The following is an 18,648-nucleotide window of genomic DNA, read 5'->3' on the forward strand; positions in this document are numbered from 1 at the left end:
AGAGATGGGGATTGTTGGGGATGGGGTGTTGGGGGAGGGGGAGGGGGATTGTTGGGGACGGGGTTTTGGGGGAGGGTAAGGGGGATTGTTGGGGATGGTGAGGGAGAGGGGGATTGACGAGGATGCGGTGTTGGGGCAGAGAGAGGGGTATTGATGAGGGCGGGATGATTGATGGGGACAGGGTGTTGGGGGAGGGGGATTGATGGGGACAGGGTGTTGGGGAGTGTTTGGGGGAGGGGGATTGATGGGGTCGGGGTGTTGGGGGAGGGGTTATGATGGGGACGGGATGTTGGAGGAGGGGGATTGATGGGGACGGGGTGTTGGGGGTATGATGGGGATGTTGGGGGAGGGGGAGGGGGATTGATGGGGATGGGGTGTTGGGGGAGGGGGTTGATGGGGATGGGATGTTGGGGGGAGGGGGTATGATGGGGATGTTGGGGGAGGGGGAGGGGGATTTTGATGGGGATGGGGTGTTGGGGGAGGGGGTATGATGGGGATGTTGGGGGAGGGGGAGGGGGATTGATGGGGATGGGGTGTTGGGGGAGGGGGTATGATGGGGATGTTGGGGGAGGGCGAGGGGGATTGATGGGGATGGGGTGTTGGGGGAGGGGGATTGATGGGGACGGGATGTTGGGGGGAGGGGGTATGATGGGGATGTTGGGGGAGGGGGAGGGGGATTGATGGGGTTGGGGTGTTGGGGGAGGGGGTTGATGGGGATGGGATGTTGGCGGGAGGGGGTATGATGGGGATGTTGGGGGAGGGGGAGGGGGATTGATGGGGATGGGATGTTGGCGGGAGGGGGTTGATGAGGACGGGGGGTTGGGGCAGAGAGGATGCTGAACGGTTGACTCCTGCTCCTCACTTGAATGTTCACAACACCCCCTTGGTTGACTGTGCAGTGTTATTTTCTTTGTTACAGTTGTGGTTAAGCTGTGTTGTTGCTGGAGTAACCTGCCTGAATACTGGGCAAGAGAGACGGTTCACCTACGAGATACTTCAGAACTGAACCTCACAACAGCTTCGTGACTTGGCCCTGGGAGTCAATGTTGCCAGATCGAAACACAATCGTCAAAACCTCTAGGACCCGGATTGTCTCACTCTCACAGGAACATCATTCCTGACACTCTCCTTTCACATTACACCCAATGTCCATGCAAGTTAAACTGTCCTTCCATGGCCAGCTCTATCTGATGGGAATAAGCTTCTCCTTCTCAGATTAACTGCAATTCACCCTCTGTCTCAGTCTCTTCATTCCTGCCACCCCACCCCCTCCCCAGTACTGCAGTACAGGAGCTGTTTTGGCTCTCCGTCTCTCGCAGTCTGCAAACCTTCAGTCGAACAAGGAATGACAGGTGTAAACACAGACCTGGGCACCAACTGCCAACTCCTTCCTCATGCTAAATCCAGACAAGAATCATAGGACAGGGCAGGAAGAAAGCTCTGCAGGAGTGTGATAATGGTGAGGCAGGGAGAATGCGATATGGCTGAGGCAGGGGCAGGGGCAGTGGGATATAGGTGAGGTATGGATGGTGAAGCAGAGAAGGCGGGACATGGATGAGGAAGGAGGGGGGACAGGGAGTGCAGGATATTGGGTAAAGTAGAGAGGGTGGAGCAAGAAGGGTGCAGTTTGATGAAGCAGGGAGAGTGGCAGTGATTGAGGAAGAGTTTGTGATTTGGTGATGAGTGAGTCAAAGCCTTTAAATTTGGGATCAATGTATTCATGTTGAGAAGCAGCATCTCGAGGTCGGGCACGTATATGGGGCTAAGGCACAGGCCAACTGACTTATTTAATCCATTCATAGATATGAGCATCACTGGCTGGGCCAGCGTTTCTTACCCATCTTTAACTGCCCTTTGAGAAGGTGGGGTGAGCTGCTGCCCCAAACCACTGCAGTCCACCTGCTGTGGGTTGACCCACAATGTCCGTAGGGAGAGAATTCCAGGATTTTGACCAATGATCAAATTGATCAGGATAGCAGGGCCAAATGGCTGAATGGCCTGCTCCTGCCCTATCACTGAGCTGACTCTAAATGATGAACGACGCTTGTCAGCCCGTGATCTGATACCCATCTTGTCCATCATTAATTATTATTTGCTCTTTTTGTGCTTGAACAGAGCTTACTTCCCGCAGCTCAGGATGAAACTTGTCTCAAACTCAGAACCAGCTGCTGGTAAATGCAGGTGCACACATTGTGCAGTTTCACCAAACACAACTTATGGCTCTCAAACAGACAAACAACACTTGAACAACACACACATCAAGCAGAAATTTACAAACCAACATTGTAGAGAAGCAGCACCAACCAAATACAAATCTCAACATGTTTACAGATTGTTACTCAATTTGCAATATCATTTTAAAAGTAATAAAATATCTTGAGTCTCTCGTCATTTTTAGTAGGGCTTTTGGTAACGGTGTTTGTGTCAAACAGTTTAACCACTACACTCCCTAACTCTTCCAACAGCGAGGCACTCTTTCCCATAACTCAAGGAACATGTGGAGTGTTGTCTGCAGAGTCAGACAGCACAGGCCATTCAGCCCGTCTGCCTCATTCTGGTGCTGTTGCTCCACGCTGGTGTCTTGCCACACTTCATTCACCTAATCACCATGTCATTCTAGTCTCTCTCCCATATGTTTAGCTTTAAATGCATTTATACTTTGACTGCTCCCTGTGGAAGCGAGTTCTATCTTGCTCCTCCTCTCTGGGTGAAGAGGTTCCTCCTGTATTCCCAATCAGATTGATTGGAGGCTCTCTTATGTTGATAGTCTCCGGTTCTGAATTCCCACACAACTGGAAAAAAGTCTTCTTTATGTCAACCTCTCGAAATCTATTAATAATCTCCAAAACCTTGGCCAGCTCAACCATCAATGTTTTCTTTTCTAAAGAAAGGCCACAGCCTGTTCCAAATATGTCAGTCTTCAGATAAGGAGATGGAAACTGGGGACAGTGCTCTGAGTGTGGTCTAACTAAGGGATATAGAAACTAGAAACAAAAACAAAAATTGCTGGAGAAACTCAGCAGGTCTAGCAGCACCTATGGACAGAAAGCACAGTCAGCATTGGAATATCTATCTGCTCTTAATTTCTCACTGGGACCCCGACACAGAACATATGTGGGTCAGTTACTGCCAAACAAGGACTGTCCTCTCTCCTGCATTCACTGACCTCCCGATTGCCCCTGACCAAGGTCCAGGAGCAGGAGTAGGCCATTCAGCTCACTGAATCTTCTCCATCATTCATGAGATCATGTCTGATCTGATGATCCTCAATCCCATAAACCTTGATTCTGTTACAGATTAAAAATCTGCCTTGAATATAAAAAGAACAATACAGCGCAGGAACGGGCCCTTTGGCCCTCTAAGCCTGCGCCAACACATGCCTCTAATCTGACAGTCCACTCTGAGGGAAATTCCTGCTCATCTCTGCCTAAAATAAAGAACAAAGAGCAGTACATCATAGGAATAGGCCGCTCGGCCCACCAAGCATATGCCACATATCCTATATCCCTCTTTTTCCTGCCTATTCGTGTATCTCTCAAGATGTCTATTAAATGTTGCTATTCTATCTGTTTCTACAACTTCCTATGGAAGCACATTTCAGGCACCTACCACCCTATGTTTAAAACACTCATATCATAGAATGCCTACAGTGAGGAAACAGGCCCTTTGGCCCAACAAGTCCACACTGACCCTCAGAGCATTGCATCCAGACCCGTCTCCCTATAACCTACCTAATCTACACATCCCTGAACACTATGGGGCAATTTCCCATGGCCGATCCACCCTAACCTACACATCTTTGGACTGTGGGAGGAAACCGGAGCACCCGGAGGAATCCCACGCAGACACGGGGAGAATGTGCAAACTCCACACAGACAGTCACCCGAGGCTGGAATCGAACCCGGGTCCCTGGTGCTGTGAGGCTGCAGTGCTAATCACTGAGCCACCCTACTTTAAATTTACTCCTTTAAACTTACCCCCTTTTACCTTAAACCTATGTTCCCTAGTAACTAACATCTCTTCCCTGAAGAAAGACTCCAACTATCCATTCTATCCATGTCTGTCATAATTTTATCAGGTCACCCCTCAGCCTTCGATATTCAAGTGAAAACAAACCAAGTTTGTCCTCTGTGCCCTCACAGCTAATAACCTCGAAACTAAGCAACATCCTGGTCAATTGTTTATAGCTTGTTCTACATCTTCACATCCTTTTGGTAGTGTGGCTACCAGAACTGTACACAATATCCTAAATGTGGCCGAACTAAATTTCTATACAGCTGCAACGTGACTTGCCAATTTTTATACACAGTGCCCCAGCCAATAAAGACAAGCATGCCAGATGCCTTCTTGACCACCTCATCCACTTGTGGCACCACTTTCAGGGAACCATGGACCTGCAAACCTAGACCCTTCTGTATGCTGAAGCTATTAGCAGTTTTGCTATTTCCTGTATACTTCCTTCCTGCATTAGATGTGGGTGACTTGTTACGAGAGACAATGATAAGATGGCTCTCTGGACCTGGACTCTCCAACACGGGCAAACAACTTCTTTGCATTTAATTTGTCAAGTTTCCAAGAACTTTGTATGCTTCGATAAGGTCACCCAAGCATTCTCCTTGGAGTACAGATTCAACTTTCCTCACGTCTCCTCATAAGACAGCCTCTCCATACCGGGAACCAGCCCAAGTAAACCATCTCTGTATTGACTCTCTTCACACAAGGTATATCTTTCCCTGGACAAGGGGCCCAAATCCGTTCAAAGCATCAAAAACAGAAGTCGCTGAAAAAGTTCAGCAGGTCTGGCAGCATCTCTGTGAAGAAAAGATCAGAGCTAGCATTTCGGGCTTTGTGACCCTTCCTCAGGATATTTCACAGTATTCCAGCTCTGGTGTGACAAGTGTCTTGAATAGTCTGAGCAAAACTTCCCTACGTTTGTTCTCCATTTTCTTTGAAATAAAGGCCAGCACTTCACTTGCTTCCCCTATTACCCACTAAGCTTGGATGCTAGTCTTTGTGATTATGCATGAGAACGCCCCAGCCCCAGTGTGGCAGTTTTCTATTGTCTTACTCCACTTAAATAATATTCAGCTCCTTTACTCTTTCTGTGAAAGTGTTTATCATGTATTTCTATATCTTTCATAATACTCAACATTTTCCCAACAACAGGGATTAAGCCACCCGGCCTATTGTTACTTTCATTTAACCCTTTGCCTTTTTAAATGAATGTCTCGACCCAAAACATCAGCCTTTCTGCTCCTCTGATGCTGCTTGGCCTGTTGTGTTCATCCAGCTCTACACCTTGTTATCTCAGATTCTCCAGCATCGGCAGTTCCTACTATCTCTGATTACATCAGCAGTTTTCCAATGATCTGGGATGATCCAGAATCGTTTACTATCCGAGGATGCAGCCCATTGACTCCAGGGAACTTACTGGTTTTTGGACAACGCCCCCACTGCCCCCTCACTAGTTTCCTTATTACATTTTCTTCAGTGACAATTATTTTATCTCTTCTCATATAACCCTCTTAGGCTCTGAATTATTTTGTACTTTGGAATGGGACTATGTCCCGTACTGTGAAGATCAATGTAAAGTATTTATTCAGGCCCTCTGCCATTTCCTGGTTTTTCATTATCATCTCAGTGGCCTACTTCTCGACAGACCAGCTACATACTTAGTCCATTTTCCTTTTCATATATTTACAAAAGGACTTGCTGTCCATTTTGATATTTGGAGGGTGACCATAAGACCATAAGTTATAGGAGTGGAAGTAAGGCCATTTGGCCCATCAAGTCCACTCCACTATTTAAATCAAGGCTGATGGGCATTTCAACTCCACTTCCCTGCACTCTCCCCGTAGCCCTTGATTCCTTGTGAGATCAAGAATTTATCGATCTCTGCCTTGAAGGCATCCAACGTCCCGGCCTCCACTGCACTCCGTGGCAATGATTTCCACAAGCCCACCACTCTCTGGCTGAAGAAATGTCGTCTCATTTCCATTTTAAATTTACCCACTCTAATTTTAACGCTGTGCCCACAGGTCCTAGTCTCCCCGCCTAACGGAAACAACTTCCTAGCGTCCACCCCTCCTAGCCATACATTATCTTGTAAGTTTCTATTAGATCTCCCCTCAACCTTCTAAACTCTAATGAGTACAACCCCAGGATCCTTAGCCGTTCATCATACGTTAAACCTACCATTCCAGGGATCATCCGTGTGAATCTCCGCTGGACACGCTCCAGGGCTAGTAGGTCCTTCCTGAGGTGTGGGGCCCAAAATTGGACACAGTATTCTAAATGGGGCCGAACTAGAGCTTTATAAAGTCTCAGAAGCACATCACTGCTTTTATATTCCAACCCTCTTGAGATAAGTGTCAACATTACATTCACTTTCTTAATTACGGATTCTACCTGCAAGTTAACTTTTAGAGAATCCTGGACCAACACTCCCACGTCCCTTTGTACTTCTGCTTTATGAATTTTCTCACCATTTAGAAAATAGTCCATGGCTGTATTCTTTTTCAAAAAGTGCAAAACCTCGCATTCATCAGCCATTTCCTAGACACTCCATGTGTATTGTTTCACTCTTGTTTCTTTCTCTTTTTTAAATTGTTCTGAATCCTCTGATTTACCGTCATTTTTCCAGCTTCTAATGTCTTTCTTCTTTCAGTTTAATGGTATTCTTAACTTCTCTGGTTAAGCACGGTTAACCAATTTCTAGAGATCTTCCTCCATACTGGTGCACATCTTTATTGTGAGCCGTGAACTATTTGCTTAAACTTCAACCTTGTTTGCTGCTAAACTCCTTTCTCAGTCCACTTCAGGTAGCTGTGCCCAGGTTCCTTCACAATTATCTTAATTTGAGTTTAGCACAGATTTTCTAACCCAGATTCTCCCTCACAAACTGAACACTGGTCACTGTTCAGTCAGCAAGAGGGTCTTATGCACAATATTAATCTACTGCGGTGCCTCACTACATGTCCCCAGCTGCAGGACATGCTGACCCAGGGTGGCGGGGAGGTGGGGGGGGGGGCACGGGGAGTGTCTGGCCTGGAGGGGGGTGGGGAGTGTCTGGCCTGGGGGGTGGGGGGAGTGTCTGGCCTGGAGGGGGGTGGGGAGTGTCTGGCCCGGGGGGTGGGGGGAGTGTCTGGCCTGGAGGGGGGTGGGGAGTGTCTGGCCCGGGGGGTGGGGGGAGTGTCTGGCCTGGAGGGGGGTGGGGAGTGTCTGGCCCGGGGGGTGGGGGGAGTGTCTGGCCTGGAGGGGGATGGGGAGTGTCTGGCCCGGGGGGTGGGGGGAGTGTCTGGCCCGGGGGTGGGGGGAGTGTCTGGCCCGGGGGGTGGGGGGAGTGTCTGGTCCGGGGGGTGGGGGGAGTGTCTGGTCCGGGGGCACAATGCTAACCCAGGGGGCGCGGGGGGGGCACAAAGCTGGACCCGGGGGAGGGGGTGGAGAGTGTCTGACCCGGGGGAGGGGGTGGAGAGTGTCTGACCCGGGGGAGGGGGGAGTGTCTGGCCCGGGGGGTGGGGGGAGTGTCTGGCCCGGGGGGTGGGGGGAGTGTCTGGCCCGGGGGGTGGGGGGAGTGTCTGGCCCGGGGGCACAAAGCTGGACCCGGGGGAGGGGGTGGAGAGTGTCTGACCCGGGGGAGGGGGGAGTGTCTGGCCCGGGGGGTGGGGGGAGTGTCTGGCCCGGGGGCACAAAGCTGGACCCGGGGGAGGGGGTGGAGAGTGTCTGACCCGGGGGAGGGGGGAGTGTCTGGCCCGGGGGTGGGGGGAGTGTCTGGCCCGGGGGGTGGGGGGAGTGTCTGGCCCGGGGGCACAAAGCTGGACCCGGGGGAGGGGGTGGAGAGTGTCTGACCCGGGGGTGGGGGGAGTGTCTGGCCCGGGGGGTGGGGGGAGTGTCTGGCCCGGGGGGTGGGGGGAGTGTCTGGCCCGGGGGCACAAAGCTGGACCCGGGGGAGGGGGGTGGAGAGTGTCTGACCCGGGGGTGGGGGGAGTGTCTGGCCCGGGGGTGGGGGGAGTGTCTGGCCCGGGGGGTGGGGGGAGTGTCTGGCCCGGGGGGTGGGGGGAGTGTCTGGCCCGGGGGCACAAAGCTGGACCCGGGGGAGGGGGTGGAGAGTGTCTGACCCGGGGGAGGGGGGAGTGTCTGGCCCGGGGGTGGGGGGAGTGTCTGGCCCGGGGGGTGGGGGGAGTGTCTGGCCCGGGGGGTGGGGGGAGTGTCTGGCCCGGGGGCACAAAGCTGGACCCGGGGGAGGGGGTGGAGAGTGTCTGACCCGGGGGCGTGTTCCTGAGGTTGAAGACACTCCATGTTGTTGGTGTTAGTCTGTTCTGATGCCTCCCCATGCTGAACAGCCTGCCTTTACTGTCAGCACCCCATCCCCATCCCCATCCCCATCCCCATCGAGGCTGGGGGGGGGGGGGGGGGGCGGTGCTCCCTCCCGGTCACTCCCGATGCACATAAAGCCCCGACCCTGGGGAGGGAATGTCTGTCTGTCTGTCGTCATCATTTGCGTCAAAGGGTCCACCGCATCGTCATCAGAGTGCACCGGAAGTGGTTGGCGAGTTTGTGTCTCTCCGAGAGGAGGACGCGGCGACGGCAGCGCGCGGGGACAGCCACCTACTTCTAACAACAACCTCCCCCCCCACCCCCACCCCCACCCCCACCACCCGACACTGCAGGCTCAGGCCGAGCTCCCCCGCTCCGAGCCGCGATGCTGAAGGCCGTCATCCTGATCGGGGGGTCCCAGAAAGGTACCGTCACCGGGGGCGGGGCCTGAGCGTGGGGGCGGGGAAAAGGGCGGGAACGAGCCTTGGGGGCGGGACATCTGTAATGGGCGGGTTCTGAGAGGGGCGGGGCATCGTGGTGGTGGGGGGCGTAGATTTAGGGACGCGACATGAGGGGGCGGGGCCTGTGAAGGGTTCGGTGAGTAGGCGGGGCCTGTGAGTGAGGGGGCGGGGTCTGAAGCACACCCTCTGGTACCTCATCCCATTCACACACCACTGTCTGTGTGGGTGAAGACATAGCCCCTCAGGCCCTCCTTACATCTCCCCTCTGGCCCTCCTTACATCTCCCCCCTCAGGCCCTCCTTACATCTCCCCTCAGGCCCTCCTTACATCTCCCCTCTGGCCCTCCTTACATCTCCCCCCTCAGGCCCTCCTTACATCTCCCCTCAGGCCCTCCTTACATCTCCCCTCTGGCCCTCCTTACATCTCCCCCCTCAGGCCCTCCTTACATCTCCCCTCTGGCCCTCCTTACATCTCCCCCCTCAGGCCCTCCTTACATCTCCCCTCAGGCCCTCCTTACATCTCCCCCCTCAGGCCCTCCTTACATCTCCCCTCAGGCCCTCCTTACATCTCCCCCCTCAGGCCCTCCTTACATCTCCCCTCAGGCCCTCCTTACATCTCCCCCCCTCAGGCCCTCCTTACATCTCCCCCCCTCAGGCCCTCCTTACATCTCCCCTCTGGCCCTCCTTACATCTCCCCCCCTCAGGCCCTCCTTACATCTCCCCCCCTCAGGCCCTCCTTACATCTCCCCCCTCAGGCCCTCCTTACATCTCTCCCCTCAGGCCCTCCTTACATCTCCCCCCCTCAGGCCCTCCTTACATCTCCCCCCTCAGGCCCTCCTTACATCTCCCCCCTCAGGCCCTCCTTACATCTCCCCTCAGGCCCTCCTTACATCTCCCCCCTCAGGCCCTCCTTACATCTCCCCTCAGGCCCTCCTTACATCTCCCCCCTCAGGCCCTCCTTACATCTCCCCTCAGGCCCTCCTTACATCTCCCCCCTCAGGCCCTCCTTACATCTCCCCTCAGGCCCTCCTTACATCTCCCCTCAGGCCCTCCTTACATCTCTCCCCTCAGGCCCTCCTTACATCTCCCCCCTCAGGCCCTCCTTACATCTCCCCCCTCAGGCCCTCCTTACATCTCCCCTCTGGCCCTCCTTACATCTCCCCTCAGGCCCTCCTTACATCTCCCCCCTCAGGCCCTCCTTACATCTCCCCTCTGGCCCTCCTTACATCTCCCCTCTGGCCCTCCTTACATCTCCCCTCTGGCCCTCCTTACATCTCCCCTCAGGCCCTCCTTACATCTCCCCTCAGGCCCTCCTTACATCTCCCCTCTGGCCCTCCTTACATCTCTCCCCTCAGGCCCTCCTTACATCTCTCCCCTCAGGCCCTCCTTACATCTCTCCCCTCAGGCCCTCCTTACATCTCTCCCCTCTCACCTTAACCCTATTCCCTCTGGTTTCCAGAGGCAGTATGAACTGCAGATGCTGGAGAATCTGAGATAACAAAGTGCGTAGCTGGATGAACGCAGCAGGCCAAGCAGCATCTCAGGAGCACAAAAGCTGACGTTTCGGGCCTAGACCGTTCATCAGAGAGGGGGAGAGGAAGGGTGCTCTGAAGTAAATAGGGAGTAGCACTGGGGAAGGTGGGTGGGATGGTGATAGGTGAGTTCAGGTAGACAGTGGCGGGGATTGGACAGTGAGGTGCGAGGAGCACACAGTTGGGAAAGAAGATGGGCATTCACTGTATACGCTGGAAGAGATCCAACGACTAACCTTCACTCCCTCATCAAGAAAGGAACTGTTTCAGTTTTAACCTGTACATCTTCTCTCCCACCTATCTGCTGCTCCTCACACCTCACTGACCAATCCCCACCACTGCTTACCTGCACTCACCTATCACCATCCCACCCACTTTCCCCAGTCCCACGCCCCCATTTGTTTCTGAGCTCCCTTCCCCCTCCCCCATTTCTGAAGAAGGGTTTGGATCCTAAACGCCAACTTTCCTGCTCCTCTGATGCTGCCTTGCCTGCTGTGTCCTTTTAGTTTTGACATCCCCATCCCTGTGAAAAAGACAATATGTATTTATCGCATCTGTGCCCCCTCTTGATTTTATACACCACCAAGTCACCCCTCATTCTCCTACATTCCAAGGAATAAAGTCCTTTCCTGGCCAACCTCTCCCTATAACTCAGGCCTACTAGTCCTGGCAACATCCTCGTAAATCTTCTTTACACACTTTCCACTTTAACGATGTCTTTCCTATAACAGGGTCATCAAACCTGTACACAGTACTCCAAGTGCGACCTCACCAATGACTTATACATTGACATCCCAACTCCTATACTCAGTGCCTAGACCCTTGAAAGCCAGCATGCTAAATACCTTCTTCACCACCCTGTCTATCTGTGACGCTGCTTTCTACAAACGCTGTACTTGTACTCCTAGGTCCCTCTGTTCCACAACACTCCTCAGGACCTCACCATTTACTGTATAAGTCCTACTTGGTTGGACTTTCCAAAGTACAACACCTCACACTGACCTGTATTGAATTGCATTTACCAATCCTCAGCCCACATTCCTATCTGATCAAGATCCTTCTGTAATTTTTGATAACTTTCCTTGCTATCAATGATCCCTTCTAATTTTGTTTCATCTGCAAACTTACTAATCTTGCCTTGTACATTCACATCCAGATCATTTATATAAATAACAAATAACAAAAGTCCCAGAACCAACCCCTGTGGCATACTGCTAGTCACAGGCCTCCAGACTGACAAACAACTTTCAACCATCAACCTCTGCAAGCGGCAGCCAGTTTTAGGGTTGTTACCTTTCTGCTTATAAATTCTGTGTCTTGTACCCTCTATGCCTGAGGCAGGGTCTAAAAGCTTACGTTTTTGAATAAAGCTGTGGGACCTGGGGAGGGAGAGAAGCCTGAGGGTTGGATGGAGCCAGGGAGAAGGGGCCCAGTTGAGATGATGAGGGGAGAAGTCTGGAGAATGTGGGTGGGGCCTGAGGGGAAGGGACTGGGGTTGGGGGGAGGGGTCTAGGGAGGTAGGTGTGGCCTGGGGTTGTGAGGAGGAGCCTGTGGATGGGGCATGGCTTGGTTTTGAGGGAATGAGATTGGGGACGTGAGTGTGGCCTGGGGAGGTGGGGAGGAGACTGGGGAGGTGGGGAGGAGACTGGGGAGGTGGGGAGGAGACTGGGGAGGTGGGTGGAGACTGGGGAGGTGGGTGTGGCCTCATGGTTGTGGGGAGGAGACTGGGGAGGTGGGTGGGGCCTCATGGTTGTGGGGAGGAGCCTGGGGAGGTGGGTGGTGCCTCATGGTTGTGGGGAGGAGACTGGGGAGGTGGGTGGAGACTGGGGAGGTGGGTGTGGCCTCATGGTTGTGGGGAGGAGACTGGGGAGGTGGGTGGGGCCTCATGGTTGTGGGGAGGAGCCTGGGGAGGTGGGTGGTGCCTCATGGTTGTGGGGAGGAGACTGGGGAGGTAGGTGGGGCCTGATGGTTGTGGGGAGGAGACTGGGGAGGTGGGTGGGGCCTGATGTTTGTGGGGAGGTGGATGGGGCCTGATGGTTGTGTCGGGGGGAGACTGGGCGGGGCCTGACGGTTGTGTGAGGGGGGAGACAGGGCAGGGCGGTTGGCGGGGCCTGACGGTTGTGTTGAATGCATGATTGGGGTGGCGGGGGGAGGGGCAGAGGCCAGAAGATGTGAGTGTGCTAGAATGAGGGGTGGTATGAGGTCAGTCAGGTGGGGCTCGTAGAATGTGAGTTCCCTGATTGGTGCTGTTGATCTGGTCTAATCAGGGAGCCCTGGCTGACAGATATAAACAGGAGTTACAGGAGTTTTATTCACTCTGAGAGCTGGCTCTGATGGTAACAAGGTGTAGAGCTGGTTGAACACAGCAGGCCAGGCAGCATCAGAGGAGCAGGAAAGCTGACATTTTGGGTCTGTACCCTTCTTCTGAAAATCCAGCTTTCCTGCTCCTCTGATGCTGCCTGGCCTGCTGTGTTCATCCAGTTCCACACCTTGTTATCTCAGACTCCAACATCAGCAATTCCTATTATTTCTACTGGCTCTGGTGCTGGATCAGTGTGAAGGACTCTCAATGAGTAAATAAAAGGTGACCTGGTGACAGGATACAGGCCTTTGTGGAGTTTTTGGAAATGCACGACAGCCACATTTACAGGTGACACAAAAATAGGTGGGAAAGCAAGCGGTGAAGATGACACACGGGGGTGGGGGCAGAGACTGGACATGTGAGTGGGCACAAACTGAACGGGGATGGACTATACTATTATAACCATTTTTGTAACAGCAGTCAGTAACAGTCAATATTAGGTCCGTAACAGGTTTCCCTTCTTCAGTCTTACTGGGCAATTGGAAGTATGAGCTCATGCACTTCAGTAGGAAGAACGTGACTATTCTTATAATGGCAGTCTGCAGAAAGCTACAGAGCAGTCAGATTTGGATATCCTTTTCCCTGAATCTCAAATACCCAGCATCCAGGGTGATAGAGATGGTAAATTGAATGTTGGACTTTTATTTCAAAGGGAATGGACTATAAAAGTGGGGAGGTTTTGTGAAAATTATACAAGATATTTGTAAGACCACAGCTGGAATACTGTGAACAGTTTCGTGCCACTAACCTAAGAAAGGATATTCTGACAATGGAGGAGTTCTGAAGAAGGATCCGGACCCTAAATGTTGACTTCCCTGCTCCTCAGATGCTGCCTGGCCTGCTGTGTTCCTCCAGCTCCACGCTGTATTGACACTGGCACTGGAGGCAGTCCAGCAAAAGAACAAAGAACAAAGAACAAAGAAAATTACAGCACAGGAACAGGCCCTTCAGCCCTGCGCTGATTGTGATCCTTTGTCTAAGCCTGTCATCTGTTTTCTAAGGGTCTGTATCCATCTGCTCCCTGCCCATTCATGGATCTGTTCAGATACATCTTAAAAGACGCTAACGTGTCTGCCTCTACCACCGCAGCTGGCAACGCATTCCAGGCACCCACCACCCTCTGTGTAAAGAACTTTCCACGCATATCTCCCTTAAACTTTCCTCCTCTCACTTTGAACTCATGACCCCTAGTAATTGAGTCTCCCACTCTGGGAAAAAGCTTCTTGCTATCCACCCTGTCTATACCCCTCATGATTTTGTAGACCTCAATCAGGTCCCCCCTCAATCTCCATCTTTCTAATGAAAATAATCCTAATCTACTCAACCTCTCTTCATAGCTAGCACCCTCCATACCAAGCAACATCCTGGTGAACCTCCTCTGCACCCTCTCCAAAGCATCCACATCCTTTTGGTAATGTGGCAACCAGACCTGTACACAGTACTCCAAATGTGGCTGAACCAAAGTCTTATACAACTGCAACATGACCTGCCAACTCTTGTACTCAATACCCCGCCCAATGAATGAAAGCATGCCATATACCGCCTTGACCACTCTATCCACCTGCGTTGCCACCCTCAGGGTACAATGGACCTGAACATCCAGATCTCTCTGTTCATCAATTTTCCCCAGGACTTTTCCATTTACTGTATAGTTCGCTCTTGAATTGGATCCACCAAAATGCATCACCTTGTGTTTGCCTGGTTTGAACTCCACTGTCCCGAGGATGTTCGCTCAGCTGATCCTGTGTATCGGGGGGGAACTGCCTTATGAGGAGAGGTTGAGGAAATTAGGCCTGTACTCGCTGGAGTTTAGAAGGATGAGTGGTAACTTTATTGATAACTACAAGATTCTTAGGGGACTTGACGGGATAGATGTAGAAAGGTTGTTTCCCCTTGTGGGAGAGTCTTGGACTTGGAGAGGGGGAGGGGGGGTTCACAAATTTAGGACAGATGACTAGGAACTTCTTCTCGTAGAAGATAATGAAGCAGTGGAATTCTGTCAGCCTGAGGGCTGTCAAGGCTGGGTCATTCAATCTGTTCAAGGCTGATGTAGACAGATTTGTAATTAGTCGGGGAATCAAGGGTTATGGGCAAAAGTCAGGAAAGTGGAGTTGTGGATTATCAGATCATTCACAACCTCAATGAATGACAGAGCAGACATGATGGGCCACATGGCCTGATTTTACCACGACATGTTATGACCTTCGAGAAAGAGTTCCCAATCATGAAAGTGTCAAGGAGGAGAGGACCACAGATTTAGAGTTAACAGCGTGTCACGACCAGGGATGAACTCTTAGGCTAACCTCAGTGGTGGGGAAATCTATTGGGGTGAATTCTGAAGGACAGAATTAATCTTCATTTTGCAGAGGCTGGGACTAATCCAGTTCAACATGGTTTATTGAGGAAAGATCATGTCTGATTTATTTGGTTGAAGCTTTCAAAGTGGTGACCAGGTTTGTAGATGAGGGCGGTGGTTTTTATGCAGTCAACTTAGAGTTGGTGCTGAGATGGGGACAGTGTAGAGGGAGCTTTACCCTGTGTCTAATCCAGTGCTGACCCAGGTCAGGGAGTATTTGATGAGGAGAGTACAGAAGCAGCTGTATCCTATGTCTGCAAGGCTCATGTCAGGAGTGTGATGGAACACTCCCCACTTGCCTGGATGGGTACAGCCCCAACAACACTCAAGAAGCTCAACACCATCCAGGACAAAGCAGCCGCTTGATTGGCCCCACATCCACAAACATCCCACTCCCTCCCCCACCGACTCTCAGTAACAGCAGTGTGTACCATCTACAAGATGCTCTGCAGAAATTCACCAAAGATCCTCAGACAGCACCTTCCAATCTGACGGCCACTTCCATCCAGAAGGACAAGGGCAGCAGATACGTGGGAACACCACCCCCTGCAAGTTCCCCTCCGAGCCTCTCACCATCCTGACTTGGAAATATATCGCTGTTCCTTCAGTGTCACTGGGTCAGAATCCTGGAATTCCCTCCCTAAGGACATTGTGGGTCAACCCACAGCAGGTGGACTGCAGCGCTTCAAGAAGGCAGCCCACCCCCACCTTCTCAAGGGTTAATTAGGGACAGGCAATAAATGCTGGGCCCAGCCAATGACACCCACATCCCACAAATGAGTTTTCTTAAAAAAAAATCTGGCCCAGTACTGTTCTTGTCCTGGGAGTGTTTGATGCGGGGCAGTTTTGAGGGAGTTTTACTCTATATCTCACCCCTTGCTGTCCCTGTCCTGGAAGTGTTTGATTTGACACTAGATCCCGAAATAATCGCGTTGCATTTTTCCAGGGACACGGTTCCGGCCTTTGTCCTTCGAGGTTCCGAAGCCACTGTTCCCAGTGGCTGGGGTCCCGATGATTCAGCATCATATCGAGGCTTGTGCAAAGGTATCAAACTTCCTTTCAATTTCACTTGTAATTGTTGACAAATGAGTATTATTGCCACCCCTCAATGAGATAATGAGCTGGAAATCAGCCCTGCTATCCTCAGCGTCATCACAAAAGTTCAATAATTTTATCAAAGTTTTCAAAATTCCCTCTTTTAGACTCAAAATGAAAGCATTGAACAAATTTCTGTAGGTTGACTCTTAACTGCCCTCTTGGCAATTATGGATGGTCAATAAATAAAAATAAACAAACTTTACAAGAATTACAATTATTAAAAATAAGTGGATTCTTGCTACATATTATACTAATGAGATGACAACATTTAGGCCTCTTAACTAAAACTGTAAAATTTAAAACTTTCCCCAAATGCACACATATATAGAAAGACACAGAAAAACAAAACAAGGGTGTTGTGGACAGAGGAAAAGACTACCAAAATAGTTCAATGGTCCCTGTTGACATGGTTCGCAAAGATGATACTTTTGGTTTGTCAGGACTTGCTACTCTTCCTTCTCCAAGTACTTTCATGGGTTGCAGGAGGCACAGAGCAACTGGTTCACCACTTACGAAGTCTCTGACTTATTGGTTAAAAGCCACAACTGGTGAGAGGCAATAAACTGGGCTTTCTTCAGGCTTGAGATAACGGGAACTGCAGATGCTGGAGAATCCAAGACAACAAAATGTGAGGCTGGATGAACACAGCAGACCAAGCAGCATCTCAGGAGCACAAAAGCTGACGTTTCGGGCCTAGAATCAGAGATAATGGGAACTGCAGATGCTGGAGAACTAGGCCCGATCTAGGCCCGAAACGTCAGCTTTTGTGCTCCTGAGATGCTGCTTGGCCTGCTGTGTTCATCCAGCCTCACATTTTGTTGTCTTTCTTCAGGCTTGAGGTGTTTTTCAATGCTGAGAAAAGAACAGCGCCTTCCGTTCTGAAGATCTGATAGCTTCTGGGAGCCAATCACATATTTGTTGCCAGGCAGAAGGCCTAAAATCAACAATGAGTCACCGTTCAACACCACTCTGCCCCTGGTTGATGGCAGAATTGCCATTTGTACAGACCCCAGTTCCAGCTCATTCTGTGGCCTTCCACACTGCTGCAGCTAGCAGCTGTGTAAACAACACTTACAGTGAGGGTCCGCCAATGTGCCTTAAAAAATGTGTGGTAACCATTTTGAACAAGTAATTCTTAAAGTAGTCCTTATTCCTCCTGACTGATTCAAAAATTTCACAGAAATAAGAGGCATGATGCTTACACAATCATCCTGAAGCCTAGCGGTGCAACCAGTCGAGTATAAAGGGACAAAAACAGAAATTGCTGGAAAAGCTCAGCAGGTCTGGCAGCATTTGCGGAGAGAAATCAGTGTTAACATTTTGGGTCGAGTGACCATTCCTTAGATTTTATAAAGGAATATAGAAACCCCCAAAAATGTTTTGCCAGCAAATAAGCAAAAAGACATCTATTTATGGCAATTAGTTATAAACCAATTGTTAATTTTGAATCTGTGGCCTGATGGATTTTTATTATCCAGTGATGTTAAGGACTAAGGAAATAAGTTGGCTACACAGAGTTAGGTCATGTATTAGCTGGAATCTCATTGGATGATGGAACAGGCTGTGGGGCTGAATGGCCTCCTCCTGTTCCTGTGTTCCTCTCTGTCTCTCTCTCTCTAGGTTCCAAATATGAAGGAGATTTTACTGATTGGGTTTTACCAGCCAAGTGATGAATTAAACCGTTTCCTCACATCAGCACAGCAGGAATTCAAAGTCTGTATCAGGTAATCGTTAATTGCCCTGAAGGCCCATTGTGTAACTGATACTGTGCAGGCTGTCAGGTGTACGTGCAGGTTCAGTGTGCGAGGTAAAAGTCTGCTGCTGAGAACACTGTACAGTGAGCATCACCCTCACACTGTTCTGGGTTTGCCATCAACATCACATTAGATTAGATTCCCTACAGTGTGGGAACAGGCCCTTCGTCCCAACAAGTCCACACTGCCCCTTGGACCATCTCACCCAGACCCATCCCTCTATAACCCACACACCCCTGAACACTATGGGCAGTTTAGCATGGCCAATCCACCTAACCTGCACATCTTTGGACTGTGGGAGGAAACCGGATCACCCAGTTTAAGCGCACGCAGACATGGGGAGAATGTGCAAACTCCACACAGACAGTTACCCGGGGCTGGAATCGAACCTGGGTCCCTGGCGCTGTGAGGCTGCAGTGCTAACCACTGAGCCACCGTGCCGCCCCAATATTAGTTTAGTTAATACTTGCTTGGCCTCATGTCTGTTTCTGGTGATCAGAAATGACCAACGAATCTCTCAGATTTTCTCACCAGCAACAGTTTTCTATCCACGATTCCCTATTCCTCTTCCTGCCAGTTTCTTTGTTCAGATGCTCTCTGTATTACAGTCATGGAGAAACCACTAATGGAGGAACATGAGCCCTACAAGGCAGGAATGTCAGCTATTCAGCCCATTGAGCCAGCCTTCCCCACGTTTAATAAGATTATTGCTGATCTGATTGTGGTTTCAGCTGCAATTTCCCGTCAGCTTCCATGAACCCTTCACTCCT

The 18,648-nt window shown here is 51.1% G+C and overlaps 2 protein-coding genes across 5 annotated transcripts in view; both read left to right on the forward strand.

Annotated features, from left to right (window-relative positions):
• Nucleotides 1-2,391, forward strand: part of LOC125454308 (natural resistance-associated macrophage protein 2-like) — a 103,451-nt gene extending 101,060 nt beyond the window's left edge. For all 3 annotated transcript variants that reach the window (XM_059647620.1, XM_059647621.1, XM_059647619.1), the window contains exon 16: nucleotides 920-2,391. In XM_059647620.1, the coding sequence (XP_059503603.1) occupies nucleotides 920-1,006 (87 nt within the window). In that variant the 3' untranslated portion in view covers nucleotides 1,007-2,391. The remainder of the gene's footprint in view (nucleotides 1-919) is intronic.
• Nucleotides 2,392-8,613: 6,222 nt separating this feature from the next.
• gmppaa (GDP-mannose pyrophosphorylase Aa) overlaps nucleotides 8,614-18,648 on the forward strand; it is a 28,626-nt gene continuing 18,591 nt past the window's right edge. Inside the window, exons 1-3 of one of the 2 annotated variants that reach the window (XM_059647622.1) lie at nucleotides 8,614-8,741; nucleotides 15,973-16,070; nucleotides 17,745-17,848. In XM_059647622.1, the coding sequence (XP_059503605.1) occupies nucleotides 8,702-8,741; nucleotides 15,973-16,070; nucleotides 17,745-17,848 (242 nt within the window). In that variant the 5' untranslated portion in view covers nucleotides 8,614-8,701. Of the gene's footprint in view, nucleotides 8,742-15,972; nucleotides 16,071-17,684; nucleotides 17,849-18,648 lie in introns of those variants that run through there. The other variant, XM_059647623.1, reaches the window with a different exon arrangement.

This window comes from Stegostoma tigrinum, chromosome 7, assembly GCF_030684315.1.
Source record: "Stegostoma tigrinum isolate sSteTig4 chromosome 7, sSteTig4.hap1, whole genome shotgun sequence".
NCBI classification, from domain to species: domain Eukaryota; kingdom Metazoa; phylum Chordata; class Chondrichthyes; order Orectolobiformes; family Stegostomatidae; genus Stegostoma; species Stegostoma tigrinum.